The sequence below is a fragment of the Vanellus vanellus genome (genome assembly GCF_965231255.1).
Source record: "Vanellus vanellus genome assembly, chromosome: 16".
NCBI lineage: Eukaryota > Metazoa > Chordata > Aves > Charadriiformes > Charadriidae > Vanellus > Vanellus vanellus.
The window spans coordinates 2,839,157-2,866,803 of NC_138921.1; the positions used below are offsets into that span (position 1 = coordinate 2,839,157).

A 27,647-nucleotide genomic window follows, 5' to 3' on the forward strand; every position below is an offset into this window, starting at 1 on the left:
GGGGGGAGGAGGGGGGAAGGAGGTGGAAGATGTGTTTGTGTTCCATCTGTGAGGACTGCAGAAGAGGAAAATAGTCACAGTGGCTACACAGCACTAATTAAATCTTCAGGGTTGCTGGTAGCATGCCAGAATCAAGTTGTGCAGTGTGAAATGTTACTGGGGAATTGTGATTTTTAGCAGCAAAAACTCTGCCAATCTGAATGGAGCGCTATGAGATCAGCAGAAGACCCTTCCTGCCTGTCTATTATTCTGATTTAAGCCCGAGGAGGGAAAAAGAATCAGAGCTTAGATTTTATCTCTACTAGGAATTTCCAGTTCTGGATGCCGCCCTGGAGTTAAAATGGCTACAGCCCTCAGCTGTTACAGATGGATGAGAAGGTGTCTGGATTTAGGGCAGCAGAGTAATGGTTGTAAGAGAAAGTGCTAATTTGCTTTCTCTGTCTCTTCTGCTTGCTTGTTGTGTATATTGGATATCAGAGGTTTGAATGCTCTTAGTTCTTTTTTTTTTTTTTTTTTTTTTTTTTTTTTTTTTTTTAAGCCATTTCACTCTGCAGAGTGAAATGGTTAAGACAGTCCCCTGGGAGGAAGGAAACCTGTGTTTGCACTCCTTTTCAAAGGACTATATATGACATTCTTTCTATGGCCATGTTTCTGAATGAAAGCGTTGGCATGGCTGTGTTTGCATTAATGACTATTTCTTGGGTATGGTTTTGGGTGAGTTTGGATGCCTATATGAAATTTTGAGTTTGCATGCTCTTTTCTACCCTGACAGCTGCTTTGGATATGTCATAGAATCGTAGAATCATTGAGGTTGGAAGGGACCTTTAAGATCATCAAGTCCAACCATCATCCTCACACTACCAAACCCACCACTAACCCATGTCCCTCAGCACCACCTCTGCCCGGCTTTTAAATACCTCCAGGATGGTGACTCCACCCCTTCCCTGGGCAGCCTGTGCCAATGTTCGATAACCCTTTCTTTCAGTGAAGAACTTTTTCCTAATACCCAATCTAAACCTCCCCTGGCATCAGAAACAGATTTCTTTGTGTCTTGGGGATTTTACTGTAAAAAGTTGAATGTTAGTAAAGATTTTGAATATTGCTGTTAGCCATAGAGATCTGATTTCTTTATTTCCTCACAGGCTTGGCCCAGTGTAGTTAGAACAGGTGTTGTACAAACACTGTTCTGTGTCTAACTGCAGTTAACTAAATTTAGAAATAAAATAATTTAAAAAAACACCCCTCTTATGTGGGAAATTATACCCTTCACAGTACAGTTCTCCAAAACACATGTTCCTTTATAAACCAAAGCAAAAAGTCTCTTGCTTAATGCATGCGTGTTGGTTAATAGTAAGTATTTGTAAGTTCCTTTTTTGTCAGGCTTTTTAGTATTAAGAACATTGTAGCAACCACAATAAGCCAAGACTATGCATACAGGAAGAGATGCAAGAAACACAATAGATTACGTCACCTGGCAAGTCTTTTGCTTTGTTCTGCAGTCATTTCTAGCCAGTTGTGAGTAAAACAGCATGTTCACAGTTTTTTCCTCAGGTGGGCGATCTTGGTTTTGATCTCAGTGGGTCCTTCAGGCTGCTTTAAAACCAGCAGCCTCACAAAAAGGAGAAGCTCTACCCTCCCTGACCCGCTTTGCTGTCCACTGTCTTACTGGTGCAAACATCTCTGTGGCTACTTCATGAATTGGGCGTGGGGACTGATCTGAGTAGAGGAAAAACCCCGCTTAACATAATACTTCCGATTTTTATTCAGTTCACCCCAGCAGGAATCTACGCAAACAGCAGCACTGCCATGAAGTGGAGGTGGTGGTGAAGTCGGGAACAGATGAGTGATGCAGGGAAGGCAGGCCAGTCCAGGGTTGCTTTTGGCACCGGTGCTTGCTTGTGTTGGTTTAAGGTGTACGTTAACAACAGGCTCTGTGTGCCGCTCCGTGTTCTGTTTTATCTGATTGGAGCTGTCACTGAAAGGGGAGATCCCACTCCAGTGCTGCTCTCAGCCGGGCTCTTCGCTCTGCTCCAGGGAGGATGTGGCTGCAGGGTAAGCTGTCAGTGTGCTGATCTGATCAATGTTTTTCTTTCTGTTTGTTTCTCATCTTTAAATTGGTGGACTGATTCCATGCAGCCAGTGGTTGTGTGATCACTAGGTCTGATGTCGGATGGGGAGATGGAAATGCGTGGCTGGGATGAGGGAGAGGCTGCCATTTTGGTAGCAGCCTGTGTTCACTGCTGATTAAGCATCAGTGAAACCGCATTTAGTTATTTAGTTCTTCAATACAGTCACCAGAACCACAGGCCGTTGGCTGTCTTGTCTGTAAAATCCCTGCTGCAGACTGAGGACTTCTAAAACGAGTGATGCTTCTTTGTTTAAATAAAATAGTTTAAAAAAAAAAAATAACAAAAAAAACCCAAAAAACAAAAAACAAACCCTCCATGTGGATGCACACTCCCTATAGTGTGTTAAATACTTCACACAAAACATCTATAGAGGAGTAAAATAGATATAAGTGTTCCTGGTACATTCTTGTCTTGTGTACTCCTTCTGGATTCACATCTTCTTTTCAATTCAGTTTTAATTAACGTGAGGACAAAATGTAGAAGTTCTGAGGGATTAGTATTGATGCTTACCCATTAAAATTTAAACAGAAACAGACACATCCAAATAAATGCACTGAACAGCATCTCTGCAACTTTGACTGGGAAACGTTGTGTGAGATCTCATTTTATGCTGCTACGAAGTCCAAGACCCCCAGTACGTGTCTCTTCCCTTTCTTGGGAGTCATTTTCTGGGTGGGTGGTCGCTGGTGATCCTGGTTAGCTCTAGTAGTTAGTCATTCCTCGCAGCCTGTAGAACTAGACACTCCAGAAGTTTGTTAGCGTAGAATTAAATTGAATGCAGCTCTGCTGGTTTCTGTATGCTTTTCTTGACTGTATTTCATCCATAATACAGATGGGATGTTATGGGTTGATACCTCTGAGCTGCCAGAAAGCTGCAGGAGCTTGTCTGCTGTTTCATGCAGCTGAGCTCTGGTTATTGCTGTGTTCAAGTGAGCGGTGCTGTTGAGTAACCTTTTCTGTTCAGTTGTTGGTTTGTGGTTTTTTTTTTGTTTTGTTTTGTTTTTGTCATCTTCCTATTCCATGTTCTTTGTGACTTACTATATGTTCCTAGTTGGTTATGACATAAACATTTAACTTTTTTTTCCTAGGTTGTCTATGCTGGCACTAATCTTTGGTGTTTTGTGATTCGTAGTCATAGTCGTTACACTATTTCGGAAACTCTGCACGTTCCTTTTCCAAGCTATAGATTGAGATCCGTGTAGAACAGATGTAGATGTGGAGGAGCACGTGTAAGTGCTTTCTCTTAGAATGTTATATAATGTGTGAGGTGTTCCAGCGCTACACAGCACCTTATCGTGAAAGAAGAATTTTTGTCCTTCCCTCCTGCATTTTCCTCCTGTGCTCCTGTGTCCTCTTCTGTGCCAGGAACATGGCATATATGCCGTGCATCTTGGCCAGTCTTGACCATCTTTCCTGATTTGCTTTTCCGTGGTTCCCCAATGCTTTGAAAGGATGATCAGCGTTTCTGTCTGAGTGCAAAAGCAGTAGTGCTGGCTGTAGGGAGTCTTCAGCAGGGATAATCCAGCGCTGTCTGCGATTTCACCACTATTGGTATCCTGCTGACGTGATACAGGATAGTGGCGTCTCTTCCGCCACGTGGAGCTGAAGATGACTCGTGGTTTAGGGGCACGCAAGAAATAAAAACAATTACACTGCTGTTCGGTGCTTTGTCAGATTTTTTCCCCTTCCCAGTAGAGGTCAGCTGCTGTATTCCTTTGTGCCCAGTGAGGCCTCTTCAGGGGAAAATTAAATAGGCAATCTGGGTAATCGGTGTGTGGGGAAATAGTCCTTGAGGCATAGTCACAGGAAGTTTGGTCATGGGCCAGAACCGTGCTGCGCTGGGCAATATACAGGCAGAATGAGGTGAAACTTTTAGAGGATATATTTCTGAGATCAAAGAAATAGAAGTATTTTCTCTTTGCGTTGTTGGCATGATGAACGTCACCTTTAGCTCCTCAGCGGTTAACCAGCTAGCTCTTGAACAAGTAACAGCCCACTGCCACTTCTTGTGGTGAAGGAAAGTAAATTTTAGAGTCTAAACTTCTAAATGAACTAAATTTGTGGACTTGAAAAGGGAGATCCTTCTGTATGTGACACGTATATGGGTTTTGGAGGAGCAGTGTAGCCAGTAGGTTAAACGTCCTTGTGCAGATGATGAAAATGGGATGAATACGTGACCTGCAAGTCTTCTGTTTTCTTTAGGAGTAAAGATTTCACCCTTTTTCTTGTTGATATCTTCTATATGTACTGTCCAGAGAAAGGAAAGGATTGTTTAGTGTTTCAATACAGCTTAATGTCTTGCTTGGCAGGGCGTGGGGGGCAGGCATCCCTACAGCTAGTATTGCTGCTGCTGTGTCTTTCCCCTTCTCCCTGGCAATGACTTTTCTTGTCAGAGGTGTAGATGCTGCATTCGAGTTCTTGCAGCTTGTTGCTGTAGACCAGCTGGCTTTTCCTGTAGGACCACTTTAGAGCTGAGCACACCGGCTATTTCTGAGCAGCGAAGTGAAGGTGTGAATGCTGTAAATGAAGCGGAGGTAGTAACAGCAGTGAGAATGTGGTAACACGGGTTAGAAAGTAGAATACAAGCCCGCTGTGAACACAGAGTATATACATCTCTCTTTTTTTTTTTTTTTTTTTTTTTTTTTAATTTGATAATGATACTCCCACTAGCTAGACTAAAAATCATGCGGGAGGGGAAACGGGGCAGCAGGCTGGGGAGGGATGAGGAAGAGTGTGATGGGCAGGGTAACAGAAGCAGATAAAAAGGTAACAATCTGGACATTTCAGAGAAGGGAAACCAGATGTAACAGCTGTGAGTATCTGCTATTAAAGTTGAAAAGAGAAAAAAAGTAAATTAGAACCATTGCTCTGCTGACCTGGTTCTAGCTGCCAGCTCTTTCATGGTTTGAGTACTCTGGCAGCTTCTTCTCTGGCAATTGTTTATTCACACTGCTCTGCAGCAGGACACCTACATTCCTGCAGATCTTTCTACCTGTGTAGAAAAAAATCTTTCCCAAAAGTCTGGGTAGCCATTTTACTGTTCTTTTTATTCTTCCTGGAAGGTTAATAAGAGAATTCTGTCTGCTTGAGAGCCTGTAAATGGCAACTTCCCTTATTCTGTTTTTGTTTGTTTGAGCAAAATAAAAATAAAAAGCATGTGCGGTAAACCTGTGACATCACAATGTGAAACTCTATTTCACTGTTTTCAATAAGTCACTTGTTTTCTTAAGTCCTGTAGTACTGTCTGTTTGTGACTTCCAAGTGATCAAATTTTGGGCTGACAGTGACCTTACTTCTCCGCAAAGCAGCATGTAGGGAATGGGCCTTATTCCCTCTCCCTGTTTGTTTGTTTTCATTCTAATTTGTAGGATTACAATAAGATAACAGTAAGGTTAGAAATGAATGAATCTGCTGGAACTGAGTCAGGTTGTGGTGAAAAACCTAAATGCAGGGGTAAGCCAGGTATATTCAGTACCATTTCTAAAATTGTTTTTCTTTTTCCTTGAGGGGGAAAAGAGGACCATATGGGAATAGGAGTTGTGTGGTTTTTTTTAACTTCAGCTGCTTAGAGCTAAATCCTAGAAACTAAACAATGAAAATGAACCAAAGCAGTACTATGAATATAACTAAATTTTGATAAAGAGTGATTTAATGGCTTTTTTTTTTTCTCCTTTTCTCCGTAGGCTGAACTTACAGGCATCAAATGGCGTAGGTACAATTTTGAAGGTCATGGGGACTGTGGCCCTATCATTTCAGCCCCAGCACAGGATGATCCGATTCTGCTCAGCTTCATCCGCTGCCTGCAGGCCAATTTGCTTTGTGTGTGGCGCCGTGACGTCAAACCGGATTGTAAGGAACTATGGATATTCTGGTGGGGAGACGAACCGAATCTTGTAGATGTGATACATCGTGAACTGCACAGTAAGTTATTCTCTTTCTTTGTTTCTTGATATATATTTTTTTTTTTCAGTGAAAAAGGAACTCTGTCATTAAAAGCTTTAACTTGCTACCATATGTGATTTTGTCACAATTTATGTATTGAGACCTAAAGAAAAAAAAGTTTGTAAATTTGACTTTTCTGCTGCAAGTGCTTTGCAGATAAAATGCAAAATAGAACCTAAAACTTATGAGGCCCATATCCAACATCATTACATTAGGAGGCCCATCATCCAACAATATTGGATATTTTTTTTGTTGGTGAAATCTCAGATGTGCTATAAAAAAATAAACTCTGGCATGAGGTAATAATTGATGGAATAAAACACCTATATTAGAGAGTCAGGTAAACTCCATGGTGCCACAGGTAAATCTGCAGGGTCAGAACTTGCCACATTGGTCATGCTACAGGATTTGAGCATAAATGGAGGCAAGTTGTAAGAAGTGAACATAATAAAAGGAAGACAGGGGAAGGTAGGACAAAGGTGACGATAAGTACATGTGGCTGTAAGTTTTATGCAACTTGATTGTCTTCAGTGACTCCAGAATGTGTAGCCTTAAAATTATACAACAAAACTAACTTTATCTGTTTTGATCCTTTTTGGCGATGAATATCCACTCTATATGAATTCCTTTTCCATGATGGATTGTTACTTTGAGTAGACCTAGTTTGCCTGCAAACTTTAACTTTTAAAACATATTTTATTAGACTCCATGAATACTTGTGCCTTATTTTGCCTCTTATGACTTGGATGAAAACAATCAAAGTTCACTAATCCTGGAATAACACTAGTAATTAAAAAAAAACAACCCAAACCAATAATAAGGACCAGTTCCTTGGTTTTTGCAATAAATTTTCATCCTGGTAGCCTTTAGACCTTGTGGTTACTTGGTGATAGCATTTGTATGTCAGTTCAAGAAATATAGCATATTGTATTTGTCAAGTGTGCTTTTGTTGTCCTTTATTTCCCTACTGCTACCACACACAGTTTTGGTCCTGGGTTATGCTGTGTTCCAGTTCTTATTTGTCACCCTGTTCTAGCCACCTGTCTCCAGAGCATTACAAACTCTGTACTTTCGTGCATACCAGATTGTTCATTTGGTAATATCGCCTATGAAATCACAGATATGAAACCCTGTGTATCTCTAGGCGTATTTCATGCAGGTAGCTATGTGATCATGTATAATTAAAGAGATGGCTCAGAAGTGCTGCACCAAGCCATTCCGCTGACATTAATTTTTTATGAGGCACCTGTTTTGAATGAAGGCATGGATAGTATTTCTACTTACCCAGCAAAGCTTTAATAATATATGCTTTTCTCTTTGTGAAATACAGTTTATTTAATATTTCAAATGCAGTATATGGGACTTAAGTGTCTTTTTATTTGAGGGGAGTTGCAGGTGATAGCTTCTGTTTCTGTTGTAAATTGATGTAGCTTGTTTATATCTAACATCTTGGTTATAACAATATAATGCTACTTCCAGTGGTAATGGTATGGTGAAGGATTTAAATGTATGAATAGCTGAACCTGCTTGAGTATAGGATGGGACAGAGTACGGCAAATAGAGAATAGCATCAGTTTAACACTTTTTTTTTTTTTTTTTTGCCTGGTCCAAAATTTGATGAAGCATCCAGGCTGGAGCCTTCAGTACAGTAATTTTTAAGTGGAATTAAATCTGAAAATTGTCTGCAAGAGCACTGTTTTTTGATTGTCAACAGCAGCAGTATCACCCTGATAAAAACCAGTCTGAGCATAGCGTGTTTCACGATACTGCAGCCAGCTGCACTGAAGAGACGTGTCTACCCTGGTACAATAGCACAAGCGTTGAGTGATCCTCACTTGCTGTGCTCTCTGAAATTCAAGGTAAAAATGTCTGAAATAAAAAGATTGTGCAGAGGGATGTGAAGAGATGCGAAGTTGAGTTTGGAGGTGGAGAAGGGAGGACTATCTAACTCTTTCAGGGGAATGAAGTGCATGGTAATTGAAAGAAGAAATATGCTCCCGCTAACTGTCAGGACCCTACAAGAATTTGGGAAGTAAGCTCCTTTTCTTATCCCTTCCACTGCAGGTTTTGGAATTCTTTGTAATATGTGTAAATTATATAATTTTAAGTTTACTTGTTCTATATTAAAAGCACATTGAAACAGTTGTAGTGACTGATCAGATAATAGTTTAAAGTGAGGTAATTGTATAAGTGTTATAAATTTTACTGCTGGCCGGGTTGTCTTGTTCTCTTCAGTAGTTTTTTAGAGTCCAAACGTCAGCAGTGACAAAACATTGAACATCAGATTCTGCCGGAATGAGGCATTTATGTACATTGATTGCTTGAAATATGACAAAGGACACTGTTTGTGTTCAATGTTTCATGCAGCAGCAAGGCAGAATAAACAAGGTTATTTTGCTTTTTATTGTATAAGCACACCACAGTGCTGAGCTATTTGATAACTGAAATTAGTTTCCTGAGTTTACAGGCTCTTGAAAATATAAAGGACTTTGCACGTGAGCATACAGACGGAAAATAAGTCAGTTACTGAAGCATGGTAATTTACTTGCCTGTCAGCTGAGCCAGGATAGCGTGCTGGTTATTTCGGTATAACCTGGTCGTGAAATAAGATGCATTGGCTTAAAATCTTGTTTTTAGGGTTTGGAATGTCACTGTGGTCAGAACGTATTGTTCAATGACCAGAGCTTTGCTTTTGTGTTTGTACTCATACATTTAGGAGCACGAGTCCCAGAAATCTGACACTGGAAATCCCAGTGGAAGACTAGAGTCTATCCAAACCACTTTCATCTTTACAGATCCTGTCTTTTGAGATGGATGAACTTTAGGGAATAATGGCTGTTAATAAGATCACGAATTCTTACCGAGTTTGAAGTTGCTCACAGTGTTTTGGATTTCTGTATTCTGGCCCAGGACTTGTGCTTTAAAGGTGAAATTTTCATTAGGGTAATAAAAATTTAGTGGCAGCTTAAATTTAAGTCTTTATCTTTTATTCATTCAAATCTAAATTACCATTATTGATTTTTCTGAACAGCAGATTCGCTCAAATAATGTTGTATGATATTTAGTACTTTTGTTAAACAAATAAGAAGTCCAGACAGAGAATTTTCTTTCAGAAGCACTTTTTAAAGTTTTGCATATGAACTGTGTGGGTTGCCTTATCTTTACAACATTCAAGGCAGGTGATTTTGGAAACAGCAATCTGTGTTTAATAGAAGAATTTCAAATAGTCATAGGGAAAACAACTTGTAGTTATAAACAGGAGGTACTAGGAACAGTTGTTTATGTAGTAGCTTTCCAAAACTGTGTTGATAATTAAGTGCTGTCAAGGGAGATTAAGTAAAAACAATTATTTGCAGAACAGCTATAGATCAGTTAAGTAGTTAGATTCACTGGACAGCTGTGAATTTCATAGATGTGTCTCTTGCACATACTCCTACATTTCTTTTTCCTGCCAGGCTCGGCTGTTGTGTTCTGGTTTTTATTATGATTGGATTTTAAATCTGAAGAAAGACGGAAGATCTTTATTCTGTCCCAAGTGAAAAAAGTGAATTGGTATGGGGTCACTGTGTGGGAGAAAAAGATTGAGTGATTTTACAAGTTTGAAAACCTGGGAGTGTTCTGGTTGTGGAAGTTTTGTTTTCTCAAGGATAAATGCTATTTAATGATATTACTGCCTGAAGAGGTTTGACAAGTGTTACAGCTGCTGTACCTTTTCCCATAAAAATATTTTTTTTGTAAATTCTACAGAAAAAAACGAAAGGAGAGGAGGTAGTATCTTACTGTTGGCAGGATTTTTGACAGGAAAGTTGTAGATTTGCAAGTTGCAGTGAGCTCATTTGCATTGGGTGGCCAAATACCATCTGGAGCACCATAGAGAATTTATACTTGACTCTTGGGGGTTTTTTCCTCCCACCCCACACTTGTACCCTGTGCATTCCATGTAGACTATAAGCAGGTGATATCTGTTTCTTAGTTGCCTCCTTTGCTTTTGCGAAGAATACTTGTCTGACATTTTAAACAACCTTTTTGTCTGACAGTTTTGTCTATAAACTTGTAATCTGCATATTGAGTTTATGGATATATTCAGCTTTGTCTGTTGCTTCTGTGGTACAGAATACTCGAATTGTCAGGAATAATTTGGGGATTATGATGTGTGGTGCTACACTGAGAATATGGTTTTGGTGCCTGGAAACATGACCGGGGAGGTAGATTCTGGAAGGCTGCGAGAATGTTAGGCAGCATCTTGAAAATGAATTAAATTCTGGCCATTTGATAGAAGGACACAGTTTTGTTTAAAGAACTATCAACTTAATAGCTTGTTTGCCTGAGATCACTGATTCTGGTAGGTATTTGGGATTGCTATCGCATGTGTTCCTCTGTGAAGCTGTGAAGATAAGACAAACGAATATGAGGAACTTGGGCGTCTGGGGTTTCTCACTGACGTCCCATCTGTACCCTCCAGCCATTCTGTTGGCCTCAGCAAGGCATGGCACAGAAGTGAAACCCCTGTATTGTGACAGGTGCTTCATCATCTAGTTTCAGAATAGCAGCTTAACCCTACAAAGCTCCTTGAGAGAAAATAAATACAATTTTAGCATTTTGCTGCTCTTGGGACAATCATCCTTGAAGTGTTGGTGAAGTTGCAGTGAACTGTTGTCTCGCTCCCACTTAAAATTCACCTAAAGATGTTTTCCCCTTCAACAGGTCAGATTGACAGTTCTTCCCATGGAACCTTTTTGTTGTAGGGGAAAGGGCTTGTGAAGGAGAGGTGATATAGAGAGTGTTACTGTTTTCCTGTGCGCTGAATTCTTTTGAGCCAAAAACTTTGGGGTTTGTGTATTGTCTGGTATATTGCACTCAATCCATTAATTGCTGGAAGTGCTTCCCCCCAAAAGATACTCATAAGATTTGTGCTATATTGGATGTAGAGCATCAGGATTTTGATGGAAACTCTTAGGAAGAATAGAGTATCTTGTATTAATTAGGTAAATATTTCCTGAAAAGTTATAGTTCTGGATATTCACAGCTTGGTAAGTTTAAAAATGTAGTTAAAATTTGATCTGTGACAGGAAAAACATGGAGCTTCAGTTCATTCCTGTTTATGAATTCTTGGCGTATTGGGCTGGCGCAGTTGTGATCCCCATGTGCTGGTGAGATGAATGAGAGGAAAACGTGAGCTGTAGGAAGGACTATTTGCAAGGCACCCGCGTTAGATCGTGTGGTTGTGGCCCAGACTTAATTGTTGCTATTGTTTCTCTACCTGCAAATTGCTGATGGGTAGATTTTCACCCACAGGAAAACAGAGCATGCCAGCTATGTTTTCAAGCACGTGTCCTGAGAAGAATAACTTGCCAGAGCTCAATTTGGGTATTTTTATTACAGCTCGGTAGGGTTCTTCATGCTCGCTTATTAACCTGCAGATTTGGAAGTTTATTTTCTCAGTTAAGTCTTCTAAATCAAGTAAATGTTTAACCTATAAATGTTGAGTAGATGGTGTTTTTTTCAGTAGTTACTACAGATTAAAAAAAAAATAATGGAAAGCTTGAATTTTGGGAAAGATAGAGAATCAAGGAGGGGTGAAAAATCTCTGTTGCTTTCTGCTTCAATTTAAAATAGTCTATTTAAGGTTCTTTCAAGGTACTGTGTTTGATTTACTGTAGTTGTAAGGAATTGGGAACTCTTTTGGGGACACAAAATATGTTCTTAGCCGCTGTGTAGCGAGATATGTTAATTATCGAATGAGAAGATTTTCTTGTCTGTCGAAACATTTTTAAGTGTGCGAAGCAATGCGTAGAATCAAGAATAAGCACCTCTTCCTGGGAAATGGGTATACAAATTAATAGTCTTGCTTTTAATGAAAGTGCTTTTAAATCTTACGTTCTATTATAAGAATGTAAAAGCGGGAAAGAAGGGAGTATTCGGCTGCTGAAATTGCATTATGGCTAACTTTGATACTCTCTTGAAATTACCGAGAGGTTATCTCCGTGTTTCTTGCTTTGGTCGGCTTAGCTGAAGGGTGTGCAAGCGTGGAATGTGTGTTACGGCATTTTGTTTAACATACTCTAGAATACATAAACCCCATAACTATTGTCCTGCTCAGTACTATTTAGAATGAGAGCAGCTAATATATGGAAAAGCAGTTTACGAACGAGAAATAACAGGAATCTCTCAGGAGCTGAAATGGAAGTATTTTTGAAGGCTTGCAATTTAAAAAGAAGCTACGAATATCAAGCAGCTGAGTACCACTTATTAATAATTTGAAGCAAAATCTGAAAATGTTTAATTGCTGGTTCTTGAGTTAAGAGTGGAATCAGCAAGTAGGTTCATATGACAGAAGACTTTATTGGAATATTAAGTTACTGAAAAGTCTGCTTCTGGGTTGATGACTTTCAATAAGATAAGTAATTTGCATTTTCTTAATTGCCTTGCATAGATTATTTCCAAAGACATGAAAACAAAGTTAAACTTTTACACTCTTCTGGAAAGAAGATAGGATTTAAAAGTGAATTCATACTTTCTCAGCTTGCAGAATTGTTCTGTGACCCTTATATTTGACACTGTTAATTGGTGTCCGGTGATTGCCAGTTGAAGTTTAGCTTAGACAAAATAAACTTTTTCTTTTAAGGAGGCATATTAAATGAGGTTATTATGCCATCATTTGGGATTAAGGAATTGCTTCATGGGAAAATGCCAACTCCTTTTATACACATGGAGTTGACAAGAGCCTTATTGTGTCTGGGCAAGATGTCTTCATTTTATTTTGTTTTCTTTTATAAAATAAATATTCTTCCCACCACCCCAACTTCTTTCGTCTTTTTATTTTAAAATTGGTTTATAGTTATAGAAATGAGGGTATGACTTTTTTAAAAAAAAAAAAAAAAGAAATGGAAAAAATCGAATCTGGGTCTCCCATTTAGAAGTCAGATTGCGCTTACCTTGTCCTTAATTATTCTTCTCTGCAGTAGTTTTTCTCAACATTAGGAGCAAATCTCAGTGTTCAGAGTACTATCAAATGAATACGTATGGCATTTGTGAATTCATTATCAATTCTAGTCAAGGATATACCATTCTAACGTACTACATATCTACCATCTGCGATGTCTAAGTCTAAAAGGTAACAAAAAATTATGAAATCTACCTAAGGGTCATATGTAACGTAGCCTAACACTTTCTTTTTTTGTTTTAATTTCCCAAGAATGAACATTTTAAATCTTTTCATATTTGGGAATTTGGAGGTTTCACTGTTAACTGCAACAAATTACCTTCTGTAAACAGTTTGAAGGAAAGACACTAATGGAAGGTAAAGCCAAGAAATTCTCTACTGAATACCATACTTTTTTCCTTTTAATCTTCCTGCTTTCAAAATATAAGCTTAGTTCAGTTGAAATAGTTGAAACGTTGAGTAATTAGTCTTCAAGTTTTATTGGCCACACAATAGTTATTGTTTTTCTGTTGTGTTTTTGTGGAAAAATGAATTGGTGTTCATTGTGAAACATTAATAGCTGCATTCTGCAGTGAGCGGTTAATGATTCTTTCACAGAAGTGATTCAGTAGGAGTCGAGTTCGCAGCGAGCCCTGTATGTTTAAGGGTGGAATAGAATTGGTGCTACAAATGTGGTCGTGCGCAGAAAGTGCTGGAAATCCGAAACAGGATTATAATAGCTCAGAATCCTTTCCAAATAAAAGCTAGAGTAAGGTATTACTAACGAAGTGGAGAGAACTATTGTATAAAATGTGCTTGGAATTAACTAGAGTGTTGAGACCAAACTGAAGTCCAACTTTTGAATGTAAATAAAATTGATGTGTTACCACAGGCAACTCAGTGAACCACGTAATTAGGTTTTTTCCATGAAAAATGAGACATTATGCTGCAGCTGCAGCAAAACAGTATGTAAAGGATTTATATTCTAGTTATATGAAAATTAAACAATCATTAAAAGATTGTATTTTTTAAAGTGCTGCTGGAGGGGGGGAAATGAAAAAATCCAATCAGTCGAATTTATTTTTCAGCGATGTGTTGGGCAATATCATCCACAGTAGTTGATGTTTTTTGCTTCAGGGAATCTTTTTTTTCCAGTGAAATGAACTCACTTAACTGTGTGAAGTAAATCTAAGTTAGCTTGAAGTGAAGTCTGCATTAATAGAGCTCATTACTGATGTTTGTATTTTCTGTACTGACTAATCCTAAGAACACAGGGTAAGCTCTATGGGTAAATTTCATCTTTAAAAACAGATGAAACGCTACCTTCAGAAAATAATAACAAAAAAAAAATTGTGCATGTAATTGCATTTTTGTAATGCCATTTTTAGGATAATTAACGAACTTGTAGTGACATACACATGCTACTGCATTGCAAATAGAGAACATAGAACTTTTCTGAAGTTAACTCATAGTTTCTCTTTAGAGAGGTATGTTTTCCATTACATAAAAGTTACTTTTTTTTAATTTTAATGTTCCTATTAAGGGTTATAAATCTCGATGCAAAATTCCTATACCCCAGTTCTGAGGCTAGCTTCATTTTAAGTGGACATAATTAGACATATGCACTTACTTATCCAAGGATTTGACAGTAATCTGTGTTACAAGTACATTGGGTATCTAGAAACATGTTCGTATGGCGACTTTAAGCTGTGATATATGGTTCAGTGTGTTGGTGATCAGCCATGAAATTTGAGAAACAATGTGGTACACTGAGAATGAAGGGTTTGAAACATGAAGTATTTTTCCTAATGTTTATTTGAAGCTACAGGGAGTGCTGAGGTTGTAATATGTCGTTTCCAAAACAGCATGCCATAAATATACAAACAAAAAAATATTCTTGCCTCTAATTAAGAGGAGGAGCAAGCGCAAAACATTTGAGCTGTAATACATAGAATAGCTTAAGAATGAGGTTGAATTCTTACCCTTTGCTCTTTGCCCATGGGAACTGGGGGTTTCAATAGGAAAAGAAAAGGGTGGAGTTTTGCTGTTAGCTAAATATTACTTCCTTGTTTAAAAAAACAAACAACGGTGTGTTGCAGTCACTCATGTAATGACAACTAGAATTTGAACTTACAGCGGAACGGTGTTAAATTGATTTTTCAATACTTAACATTTAAGTAGTTTGAAGGAAAAGTGTACACTAGAGGAAAGACACACTGCTGAAATGTTTTTGCGTTCTTGTTGATCTAAACCACCCTTTAAATTTTTTCACTTTCAACTGAGCAGTGTGAGCGTGACTTGTAAGAAAGCTACCTGGGCTCAATTTGTCCGACATCAGAGAATTGTTCCCTTTCGTCATACAAATACACTTCAGTTGTCTTTGTGTTCTCTTAGTTCAGGTACAGGCTGGTGTGAGACAAGTCGCTGTTACAGTTTCTATTACAGCTGATGACAAAGTTTGGAGCATCACAGCCCTCGGCTGCCTCTGTTTGCTTCTGCCTTTTACCATTCGTAATTTCGACTTGGAATGAGCCCACTACCGCTTCTGTGATCTGGCACAGTTAAACTCGGGTGTTCCCCTTAGTGGCCGGTCGCTGCAGTTCGGAGTACCTGCCTCTGCAGGAAAAAGCTGTGGCCTGAAAATAGCCGTTCTTGCTAAAAGACCTTTACCTTTATTTGTGTTTTCTACTGGTACAGCATTTGCCAGTCTTTTCACAAAATCTTGGGGCATTTTTTTGCTTTGGAATAGTCAGTGACCCAAAGGGGTCAAACGGAAGTGTTACAAATTTGTATAATAAATTGATAGGCGGATAGTAACAAATACCCGGGCAAAGTTAGCACCTCAAATTTCTGGGGTGAAATTCATATATTAAGGAGTGTATATTGATAAACTTGGTCTCAGAAGGAAGAATAGAAGGTGGTGACGGTGGCAGGTATGGCAGTTTCTAAGCAGGACTCCAGGAAATAAATAACTCTTTTTCAAGAAAACATTTCATTATTTTATAGTTCAAATTGTTCCATGACATTCTCGTTACTCTGTCTTTTCTGAACACAAGTAATACCTTTTTTTACAGCCAAGGGAAACTTGAAATCGTAGGTGATGAAAGTAGCATTGTACAGTGGTTTTTTTTTTTACTTGAATGGCTTTAAGAATTTCATATATATCCTTTAATGCTTTCTAAAGGGATGGGAAGTATGAAAACTATTATTATGTCTAGAGGGGGAACAGGAGGGCTTATAGTCTTACGTGTTTATGGTTCTGGAGTGTTGGTTAACCAGTTGGGGCATGGAAGTTAAATCTTTTTGTCCTGTTTGAGTTCAATAAAACTTATTCTATGCAATATTTTGCAGCGTGTGTCAACAAAATTCACTGGAATCTCTTCTCTGGGGCAAATGAGGGCGAAGTGTGTGGTTTTTGTCTCCCCTGTCGTTTTTTTTTTTTTTTTTGGTCTCTCCTGTATGAAAAGGATGCTATTTCTGATAATATCACAGTAATAAGCATTGAGATTATAAAGCAAGCATGGCTTCTGTATTTGATTGATGGTCTGTGCTCTGGTTAAGCAATGGATATGATGTTGGACTATGTTGGGTTGGGATAGAACGATAAAAGGCTTAACTGGAAATTCTGCTCTTTCCAGTGATATTCCTGAGTGTGCCTGGGCATTCTGCCACTTTAAAAGGCTGCTTATCAAGAGGAATATTGTTTCTGACAAAAGTTTTATAGGTTTACTTTAATGTGCAATTGGCTTATTGAAAGATAACGTTTTATTTTTATTTTGTACTAGCGTTACATTTTTAATAACTTAAAAATAACTTAAGGATTCTGTTGCCATCCTTGGCAGCCCTCGACTGGTAGTCCTATTCTGATTTTCTTTAAAAAGTAAAGTAAGATTTTCATTGCTGCAACATAATAAGAGCAATCAGGAAAACAAGATTTTTTTCATTGTTGCAAGTGAAATAGATGCAGCTAATTCAACACCTAGAAAGTAGGTTTGTTTCAGGAATAAGTGGAAAGAATATATATGGTGCAACTTTTTAACTCTTGGTGTGTACAGTTACCTCCTTTTCATGGTAAAAATCAATTCAGAACAAATTAAAAAAAAAAAAAAGGAAGGGACTGATAACACTTCTGGGAAAAGAAAGTGTAGTTCAGTTTGAAGCGTGACTGGCTGTGTAAACCTGTGTGCCATTTCACCTTTGTGCTGTGTATTGTGTTGAATGTCACTGTAAGCTTCATCTAGGGAACTGTATCTCTTCATTTAGATTGCAGTATATTGAAGTATTCTGTTGTATATGCAGAAACTATGTATTTGGAGGTGAATTGTTATAATTCAGCAGTGTGAAAAAGGGTTGAGCAAAGTGAAATGCTGAACTCTTAAATAGGATGCACTAAAACTGTGAAGTGGTATCCTCGAGCGATGTCAGCATTGTTGCTGCTTCTTTTCTGCCGGCGTGTTGGTCCTTCCAGCTTGAGTAAGGTCCTCTGATCCTCTGTCTCAGCTCTGAGTTTGTGCAGAGTCTGGAGTTTATACCCAGAAGAGTTTTCCAGTCCAAATGGAGGAGTTCCCACTCCTCTGTTCCCTTTCCCATTCTTAGGGAAGTAAGTAATTTGTTCAGGAGCTAATAAGTAGATGAGGTAAAGCTGAGAGTAATAAACAGCAGTGTGTTTCAGAGATGTCTCTCTCGAGACTTTGTACCTGGGGAAGCTATCCATTGAAATGTAAAACTTCCAGACAGATATCTGCTGTCCCAGATGGATGTAGAATTATTGCTTAGTTCCCCCTCCTCCCTCCGCCTTTTTCTTAAACTAAACCAGATTGTAGTAAGCAATGCTTTTTTTTTTTTTTTTTTTTTTTTCCATTTTTATTTCTTTTGCTGTAAACTACAGTTAAGGCATGGAAAGTGGGAAGAAAAATGTTTTGCCTATGAGACTGTTACTGCTTTGTTTCAAAAGAAATACACTATGATACTCAAATTCCAAACACCTCGCTTTTGGGTATATGGGCTTCTGCCTGGCCTTGGCCTGAAGGTTCCTCAGTAAGCCCCCAAGATGCGTCTAATGGGTGGGCAAATATTACACGTAAGTACTCTTCATTGTTTGCTTGCCTGTGCTGTCATAGACAGCTGTCTAAACTCTGTGCCACAGAGATGCTCAGCTTTTAGTATGGCTGATCCTGTGTTTTAGCAGCTTCTCAAGTTACAGTGTTCAGATTATAATATTAATGATCTAACCAAAAGATCATGATGCTTATATATATATATTAAAATATAAAAAAACCCACCATTACTATCTTTGAGGAAGTAACTTTTGAATAGAATGGGACTCTGCATGGGTTCATTTTTCAGTTCTCTCTGTTGTTTTACAGTGGTTTTATATTTTTATTTATTTATTCCGGAGTAGTAAACTTACCAGCAAACCTGCCTTATGTATCCTCTGGGAGAGATGTTTGTTTGCTCTTTCTTTCCCTCCTCAGTAACTGTTTACACTTTGTCTGTTAACTTAATGCACTGAATAGGATTTTTAAAAGAAGCTTGTGATCTCATAACTGGCCAAAATACAAAAATCTATAGGAGGACCATGGTAGGTATATTAAAAAACAAAACAAAAACCAACCAAAAGAAGCCTTGGCAAAAACCCCTGCTGCTTTTAACAAGTGGAGTCCAGAACTTTACCACTTGCTATCTTTGTAGGCCTCCTGCTTCTGCTCCCCCACTCTCCCCAGATATCAGAAGCAGCAACTGACTTTTAGGATTTCATCTGAATTTAATTGCTTAGTTTAATTGACATGTAATCACTTCACTGAAAAAGTAGAGACCTTGGATTACTCATACATTGGAAAATGTATGGTAGCTATTCATTATTAAAGATCCCATTTTGTGTAGCTGAATGGTACGTACAAGAAACACGATGCTGATTTAGCTGAACTAACAGAGGGATGTGGAAGGAGCTGCACACTGATAAGGCTGCGTGATTCGTTATTATGTTAGTTCAGAATCTTTCACGGCTCAAACTGCTGAGCTCTGTAGTTTCGTACTGTCATTTGTCTTTGTTTTAATGGGATTAAGTAATTATGTGTGCATTTTCTTTCAACTAACTAGCCTGATAAAAGCATGCAAAACTGAATAGCCTATAAATTGTCAGCTCTTCTGTGCTAGAAAAAGTGCTTTGATTGCACTGCAGTTTTTAAATCTTGGTGCATATATTTAGATGACCTACTGAGGTGAGTAAGACTATAGATGTAGTTTATGTAACTAATGGGCTGAGAGTCTCCCCTTGGGACTGTGGCGGGGGAAAGCACGTCTCAGACTACCGTACATAAATTTTAAGAGAACAATCCACAGCATTTGAAGGCAGAAATAACGGATATGTAACCTAAGGCAGTGTCAGCAGCGACTCTTCCGCTGCTCTCCCAAATGGTGGAATAACTCTTCATAGGAACTGATCATATTTGGTATTGATATTTATACATTGGCTATATCAGTAGTAGCTTCAAAGACAAATTTTGCTGCTTCTTTATAAAATCTCTACCTCTGTCCTGCAACTGTTAAGACTCACTAGTTTTTTGTTAGCTTGATGTCTGTCTGATTTTTTCAAGTATTTACTGCTAGTCATGTATCGTGTCTTATGAAAAGGGGAGCATTTGTGTTTAATCAAATCATCAGGTGTTAGGTATGTGATATCAACCTGCTTAATTATTTTTATAACTTTATCCTTCTGTGTGGCATGTTTATGTATTCAATTTTATCTTTACTATTAATTCAAATTAAGTTTTGCTTTGAGAGTTTATGTAATCGCTTTAGTAAAGTGGTTGTGTTTGCTGCTGCTTCTTTATTTTAAATATTGGTCTGGGGAAGTAAAGGTTTTCATGTATTCAAAATGATCACTAGTAGTAACTATGCAATAGTCTTCTAATTTTTAAGTGATCTAAATATAAGGAGATTCTTGTACTGTCTTGTAAATTCACACTAGAACAAGCTTCTGTTAATTGGCATTAGTGCTAGTTCATAGGTGTTAGACCTATAGTTTTTCATTCCACTTCTGGATTGAAGTTGGAGAACCATAGAATCGTTTTGTTTGGAAGGGACCTTTAAGATCATCAAATCCAACCATTAGCCTAAAACTGCCAAATTACCACTAAACCGTGTCCCTCAGCACTACATCGACATGTCTTTGAAATACCTCTAAGGCTGGTGATTCCACTGCTTCCCTGGTGGATAACTTTATGTTGTCAGCAGATCTGTTTCTTCTGTTCTGGAGTTTACAGCTTACGCTTGACAATACAGTTTCTGAATTTTGTGAAATCGTGACTACTTAATCCCAGGTAGCCATTTCAATTAACCTGTTGTGATGAACAATGAAAGACTGTATCTTAAAAATGATTTTTCTTGTTATCTGTACAATTTGTCAAAAGGTTTTCTGCGATTACATCAGCACTGCACATACTAAGCAGTCTCAGTGTAAGAACAGTAACTTGTAGGACCCATGCTAGAGGTGGAGAACTTTCCCAACACTCGTCTTTAGAGATCTATGGGGGAAAATAAACCAGTTTGTTTTCCAAATGGAATTACTTTGTATCCTGGTTTCCTAATGGAATAGATAAACTCTAGCTGAATGCTGAATCTGTCATATCTTTACACTAGATCTCACCTGGCTATCTCACCTTACAGTGGTTTGTCAACTCTTCTGTAGATTGGTGTAAGACCAGACGGTACTAGTGGTTATTCCTGCTTTGGGACTTCTGGCTGCTGAACTGATTGTAACCGGGATCCCTAAGGTACCTTAGCCAAGCCAAGGTGCCAGGTTTTGTATTTAACGTTTCCCCCCGGCCACCCAATCTAAGTTTCCCCAGCACTTTAACTCGTGAAGTAACCCAGGGTGGGAGATGGAGGAGGAGGGAGTTCTGGTCCATGATTGCTTCTATGTGCTATGATAAACAAGTAGGCAATGCAAATGGCAGTTAAGGCTTGCTTGCTTATCCCTTCCCTTTGGCCTTATGTGTTCTGGTAGCAGGGGCAAATTGGGAAAAGGAGAGGTGCTGTGGAATTGTTTCCAAATAGCAGATATTCAGAATCCCTTTTAGTTGCTCACACTGTTCCCAGCTAAGTCTTCATGCTAATCCTCATGTGGTTAAGAATGTTGGATGATGACACAAAGACCTCTACAAAGTAATGCTTTAGGAAGATCTCCCGCTGTGTGCTTTTGATGCCACATCTGAATGAGATTATAAATTTAAAATAAAAAAAAAAAAGGGAAAAAAGAAAATGCAACCTTGAAATCGCATGAACTGCAACTTTTTAAAAGCCTTTGAATATATAGAGCCTGAAGAAAATTGAAGGGAGTTAAGGTGTTTTGTATAAATATATTGGGGAAAAAAATATGGAATGCATTCAAAGTACAAAGACTCAAGTTTCATTTGCCGTGGTTGTTGTCAATACATAGAGAAACACTTAGTAAGTATTGTCTCAGTCTGTCACTGTAACATGTTGAGCATTTGCAGTTGTAAATCCCTGTCGTATGTCAGAACTGCAAAATTTTGCAACCAAATAAAAGCAGACAGAAACTTTGAATGCAGAAAACTTTATGCCATCTACCAGAACTTTGGCTGTAGCTTCTGTTCAGTGTTGCAGCTGACCAATAATTAAAGGGAGTTTTCAAAAATGTACTGTGAGAATGTAGCTATGTTTATGTAACGATAGTTTATTTTATGGAAGCTTTGCAAAGAATTTCACTGCCCTGTGCAGTGTTCAAGTTGAGCAGGTGAGTCACAAGCGAAGTGTCATCTTAAGCAGAAATTACATTATCATTTTTTTGCAACAGTAGATTAAGTTTTTCAGAGGTGAGATCTATGTTAGTAAGTAATTCTGTGAAATAAAAGCAGTGCAGTAGATCAAAGCAATTAGGTTGAAGGTCCTGTACTATACAGTATATGAAATTTTGGGGTTTGTTTCTGCTGGACCAGAAGCCCTCACTGTGCACGGCTTTAGATTAATTAATACAATGAACCTTCAGTTCAGACCCTTTTGTCCCCTTTCAGGGTTGGGGTGTGTTTCAGCCGTGTATGTGGAACAGAGGTCCTGTCTCTGTTGCTGCCAAAAGGAATCTGGTTTGCGTATACCAGAACTGGTGGAGTGATAGGATCAGAGCTGCCCAGTATTTATGCTGCTTAAATACCACCGTGATAATTTGGGTTGTTACTTGTCTGCAGTGGGTGCGCTGCATGGATGGCATTAGTTCCTGGTGAGTTTTTCCCTCAAGAGACACCATTTGTCGTGACGCCATGTATTTGTGTAACATACGTTGTTTGGAGTGTGTAGGAGATTCATCACATCTTGGACTTGGTGTGCAAGTAAGGAACGTCTGTTCAACATGTGGACAATAAACTTGAGGAACGCAGGGTGCGCTGAATTGATTGTGTATGGGTTGGCTTATGGTGGTCATGTACGTAGGCTGCCAAATGTCTGGAAATTACACACAAATGTTGAAAGTCTTCATGTTTTGGGCACAATTTCCAGGTATGAAGAGAGAGTGCAGCCGCTGAAGGGGTGTAGGTCGGCACTGTGAACGTGTGTTTCCTTCGTGGTGCCACACGTGCTTTTCTACTGGAAACCTCACTGTGTGCCCGTAGGTGAGGGAGCGCCTGTGCTCCTGGCCCCTCCGTTAAACCGCAAGAACAACCACCCTTCTCTTTTAAAGCTACTAAATATTTTCACATTTCATTAATATTTATTGAATATAAAAAAAAACGGGCACCACTACGGAATTAAAATGTAAAGGGGCTTTTGGATGTTATCTCGTTAATTGAAATGGAGTTGGGAAAAGAAAAGAAGCCTTTACTACTGGCTCTTGGATTTCTCTTGAATTCGGTCTCTTAAGTAATGTGGTAATGATTGGCTTCATGTTGTTCCGGATTAAAACTAAAACATCAGATTATATGATTTATATAGATTAAATTCTTCTGCTATTATTATATTTACATTAGTCTTTCCTTGTACTTTTGTTAAGCAAAATAATTTCTTGTTAAATATTTGTAAAGAGAATTTCACAATACTGTGATTAGTTCTTTTATTTTGAAAGAAATAGTTAACAAATAGGAAAATGCTTTCGGAGTGCCGAATTTCTGGCAAGTACCATCGGTACAGAGTGTACTGAACTGTAAATGTTGCAGAGTTAGCACAAACTGTCTGATATAAAAAGCACGTTTTTGTTATAAACACTGGCTGGCTCACAGTGTTGTTGGTCTTACAGAACAGCTTTAAACAGTGACTGTTGCTTTTGAGTAATATTAAATATTTGTCTTTTGGTGAATGTTGTCTTAGGAAAAATCACTGTAGATAAAAACAAGGACATTCAAATGCACTTCTATTGCGTAATAAAAGGATTGGTTTATTTGTTATCTAGACTGTTGCAGTTTAATTTATATGTGTTTGGGAGCTTATTCTTCACTTGAAAAAGTTTTGGGTGTGGTTTTTTTTTTTTTTCCCCTCTTCAAAAAAAGTATTTGTACAGGTGTTTTCTGATTTCAAAATTAGCTATGTTCTTTCTAAGCTTCATCTTGTTTTCTTTCTGGCTTTGTACTGAGGCTTCAGCGTGTCTGTTATTGTAGTGTTTCCAGTGACGGGAGTTGCAACAGTAATGGAAAATATCAACTTAAGTAAACACTTCCAGGAAGTATAAGGCAGTGTGAATGTGTAAACCTTTCCAAGCTTAAACTCTGTAAAAATGTTCTCTGGAGTTCTACCCTGGGAATGACAGCCTTGTAGATTTATTTTCTGTAGTGCTCTTTTTAATATTAAATGCTATGAACATATGGCACATAAAGTGTCTCTAGGCACTGTATGCTGTGAATGATCTGGGGTTTGTTAACTTATAACCAGGATCAAGCAGCCTTTTTCTTATACAGTGTGATTTGTATATTCTAAATTCTAGGCTTTATGTCACCATTCCTTACTTGATCCTGCAGTGTATATCTTTTTTTTTCCAGCTGTCTCTGTGAACTCAGTTGGGGGAGTGTTTTGGGTTTAGTTTTGTGTTTAGGTTTTTTTTGTGTGTGTATATAGTAATACACACTAAGAGAGAGAACAGAATGGAAAAACTACCATTTTGGAGATAAGTTGCATTTTGTTAATCACAATAGCCAGTTTATGGTCAGGGATGATAATTTCTGAGCTCTCTGTATGCAGATTTGTAATGGTGTTGGGAGAGGAGGACAAAATGTTAATTTGACTTGTTTATCACGTTAAAATAAAAGTATGTGTTGTTATTATCTTTTAGCAATTTTTTTTTTTTGTAGGGCTATAAATGACCCAATTTAATCTTACTTGTGAAAACAAAGCCCAAACCCTCTTACCATTCCGTATAACGCATGTATATACCTATGTTAGTATAGCAGCAATTTTTGATTTATAGTCATCTTACCTTCACAGGATCACAGACTGGTGGGGGTTAGAAGGGCCCTCTGGAGCTCCCCCAGTGCCACCCCCCGCCAGAGCAGGGGCACCTCCAGCAGTGGCACAAGACGGCGTCCAGGCGGGTTTGGAATGGCTCCAGAGTGGGAGACTCCCCCACCTCCCTGGGCAGCTGTGCCAGTGCTCTGCCACGAGGCCTGCTGGATGCTTGCCTACACTTCAAAGCATCTCATAACCTTTTAAGATTGGCTTTTTGTGTGATAACCCATCTTCTGAGTCTAATACAATACTAAGAAGTACTTGGAAGTCATGAAGGTGTGTGTTAAATGGCATTCAAAATACCTGGAATGTTACACGTTCAAAACTCCCACCCTGAGACTTGGGGATTCAATAATGAAAACGGGGCTGTGATGAGGAGTAAAAAAGCTTATTATCCTTTATCTGGTAACTATTTTACCATTTTATTCTGGCAGCTATGTTTAATATTTTAGGAAGATAGATTATCATAGTTACACAACATCGAGGTTGGAAGGGACCTCTAGGTATCTAGTCCAACCTTCCTGCTCAAAGCAGGTCAAGTAGAGCAGGTGGCCCAGAATGATGTCCAGTTGGGTTTTGAGTATCTCTGAGGGTAGAAACTCCACAACCTGCCGGGGGAGCCTGTGTTCAATCAACCTTACAGGGAAAAAAGCTTTTTCTTTGATTTCAATTTGTGCCCATTACCTCTTGTCCCATCACTGGATCACGCTGAGAAATCTGGCTCCATCCTCTTTACTCTTTCCCGTCAGATATTTATACACAACCGAAGATGCCCCCAAGCCTGCTCTTCTCAGGGCTGAACAGTCCCAGCCTTCAGCCTCTCCTTGCATGACAGGTACTCCCACCGCTTAATCGTCATCATGGCCCTTTGCTGCAATCGGTCCGGTTTCTCTGTCTGCTGGGGAGCCCGAAACTGGACACACTACTGCCAGTGTGGCCTCCCTAGTACTGAATCAAGGGGAGGTAGGAAAGAATCACCTCTGTAATCAAGAGTAGCTCCTCGCAATAGCTGGGAGGGAACCGTGTACGAGATGTTTAGGTCAACAAGTGTCTAGAGAACATCCACCATATGCTTTTCTTACATGACCAGTCTAAAAGTGCTCCTAACGCAGTGTATCATACCTGAGCTATATAAATCAAAAGACCACAACTTGGAAAAACTGGTGTCAAAAAACAAGCGAGAGATCAAGAATGGCACCAAATTCTTTGATTTATTTTGATGAGTGCTGAGAACTTGCTAGGTGAATTGAGCTCAGATGATCCTAGGAAATAACAGCTCAAACATTACAGGAGGGCAAAGTCAAATATAATTTTTCTTTTTCAGGTACTATTTGTGCGTGTGCGTAAACTTAACTTTCTTAACTCGGTTTCATGATCTTTGTAGTCATCTTACTATTCTGTATTAGCCAGACTCCCCTGTTGATTTGGGCACTCCGGAGTAAATAAAGTGCATCATTGCGCCCAGATTTTGAACTGTTGGCTGCGTGACTGTGGCAGTCACTTTGTCTTCGTACCTGATAGTTGTTGTTTCTTCTTCTAGCCTTGAAAGGCTGATGAGAGGTGTGTGAGGTTAATGCTGTTGCTGCTGTTGGCATGCAAGTTCTTTAGATTTTATGCTTCTGTCCTTCATCTTCAGTGAAACTTAGCTCTGTGTAATTCATTAGGAATTTTTTTTTTTTTTTTTTTTTTTATATCTCCTCCCCCCTTTGTTTTCCTGTGTCTGTCTTAATCTAAGTTCAGAAATTCTTAGGAGACAGTAGGTGCCTCTGTCCCTTTTCTGGTCTTTAAAGATGAATACGGTGCCAGTGGAAGCTGTGTAGGGATCGAGGGATGGGGACAGGCCCTCTCCCGTCAGCAGGAGAGAAAGAGCTTCTCGTGCTCGTGCCATTGCTGAGCACAAAAGAAACTAAGTAGTGATCCATTTTTGGTATCGGTTATTTCCTGGTGTCCCTTCAGAGGAAACACGTTGGTGGGTAAAAGGGGGAGGAGGGTGCATTTGGTTTTAGATCGTAAATGAGCAACCTGTTTGTCCCCTAATAAACAACAAGGAAAATCTAATTGCTTAATGCTTAACAAACGAGGCAAAAGCAAACCTTAATCCAGTCTGTTTCTTCTTAACAAATTAAGAGTGCATGTCATTATTTAAGTATCTAATGAGATTCTGGAAAATTTGATTAAACCTACTAAGAAAACATTGTGAAACGCAGCAGAGATGGAGTAAGAATTATACTGCAATTGAGCGTAAATAATTATTTTTATCAATCTGATGGTGTCTATAGCAGTGCTCAGTAATGGTGTATGTGATTTATTTTTTTTCTTCTTTGTTGGCTTGTTTTGTTGGTTGGGTTGTTTTTTTTTTTTTTTTTTTTTTTTTTTTCTCTCCTGCTCTCTGTTGTGGGAATTGTGTTTTAGGGGGCTGCTGTGCCCCAAAGAGCATGAGAGTAAGGAAAGGAGGAACTTGTTTCTTGCTAATAATCTATCCAGACATCAAGGGAAAACAGTATCAAAAGGAAACTTTTTTGAGCTGAACAAATTTGGATTGGAAATGCAAGATCTGGAAATACCAGGCTAGTTTGAAAGGAAATTGGGAACTTGACAGTCTTCCTGTAAAATGTGTCCTTTTTCTCTTTGCGTGCTCAATTCTGTGAGCCTGTGAATGTGCTTCTCACTGCTGGTTTTCCCTTGCATACTTATCATGTGTAGATTCATATGTTTATAAAACAACTGAACTTGCTTTGTCACCGGGTAAATGATTAGCGATGGGAGAATGTTAAACAAGAAATACTTTGGAATGTTAATTGTAAATCTAATGACTTCCTTTTAAAACGAACCCGAAGCAAAATTCTAGTAACTGTTATTAGGAGGAAAGAAATGTGAGAGTGTAAACTAGGTGAAGCTTGCAGTAGTTTTAAGGGGATCTGGCAATTTGGGCATAAAGGGGACTTTCCACTGGCATCTCTAACACGATTTGGGGGTATTTTGCAGCTTATAGTGAAACTGCAGCACGGGGTCAGGTTTTGAAGCCAATGCATTTCTCTTCAGAAATAGTTTTAATTTCAAGGTTTGAAGTTTGGATAAAAAGATCTGTTAGGAGAACTGAAAGAAATTCAGTTTTGGATTACTGAGTCTTAATAAGAGAATGTGTTGGCAGCAGTAGTTCCTGTATGTAAGTGTTTTAGAACTTAGTTACCTCTTATGACAACTAGTTA

The 27,647-nt window shown here is 38.7% G+C and overlaps 1 protein-coding gene across 1 annotated transcript in view; it reads left to right on the plus strand.

The window, feature by feature from the left end:
* The window catches only part of MED13L (mediator complex subunit 13L), a 203,163-nt gene that overhangs the window by 14,710 nt on the left and 160,806 nt on the right, over nucleotides 1–27,647 (plus strand). Inside the window, exon 2 of the mRNA XM_082491423.1 lies at nucleotides 5,813–6,050. Coding sequence (XP_082347549.1) covers nucleotides 5,813–6,050 — 238 coding nt within the window. The remainder of the gene's footprint in view (nucleotides 1–5,812; nucleotides 6,051–27,647) is intronic.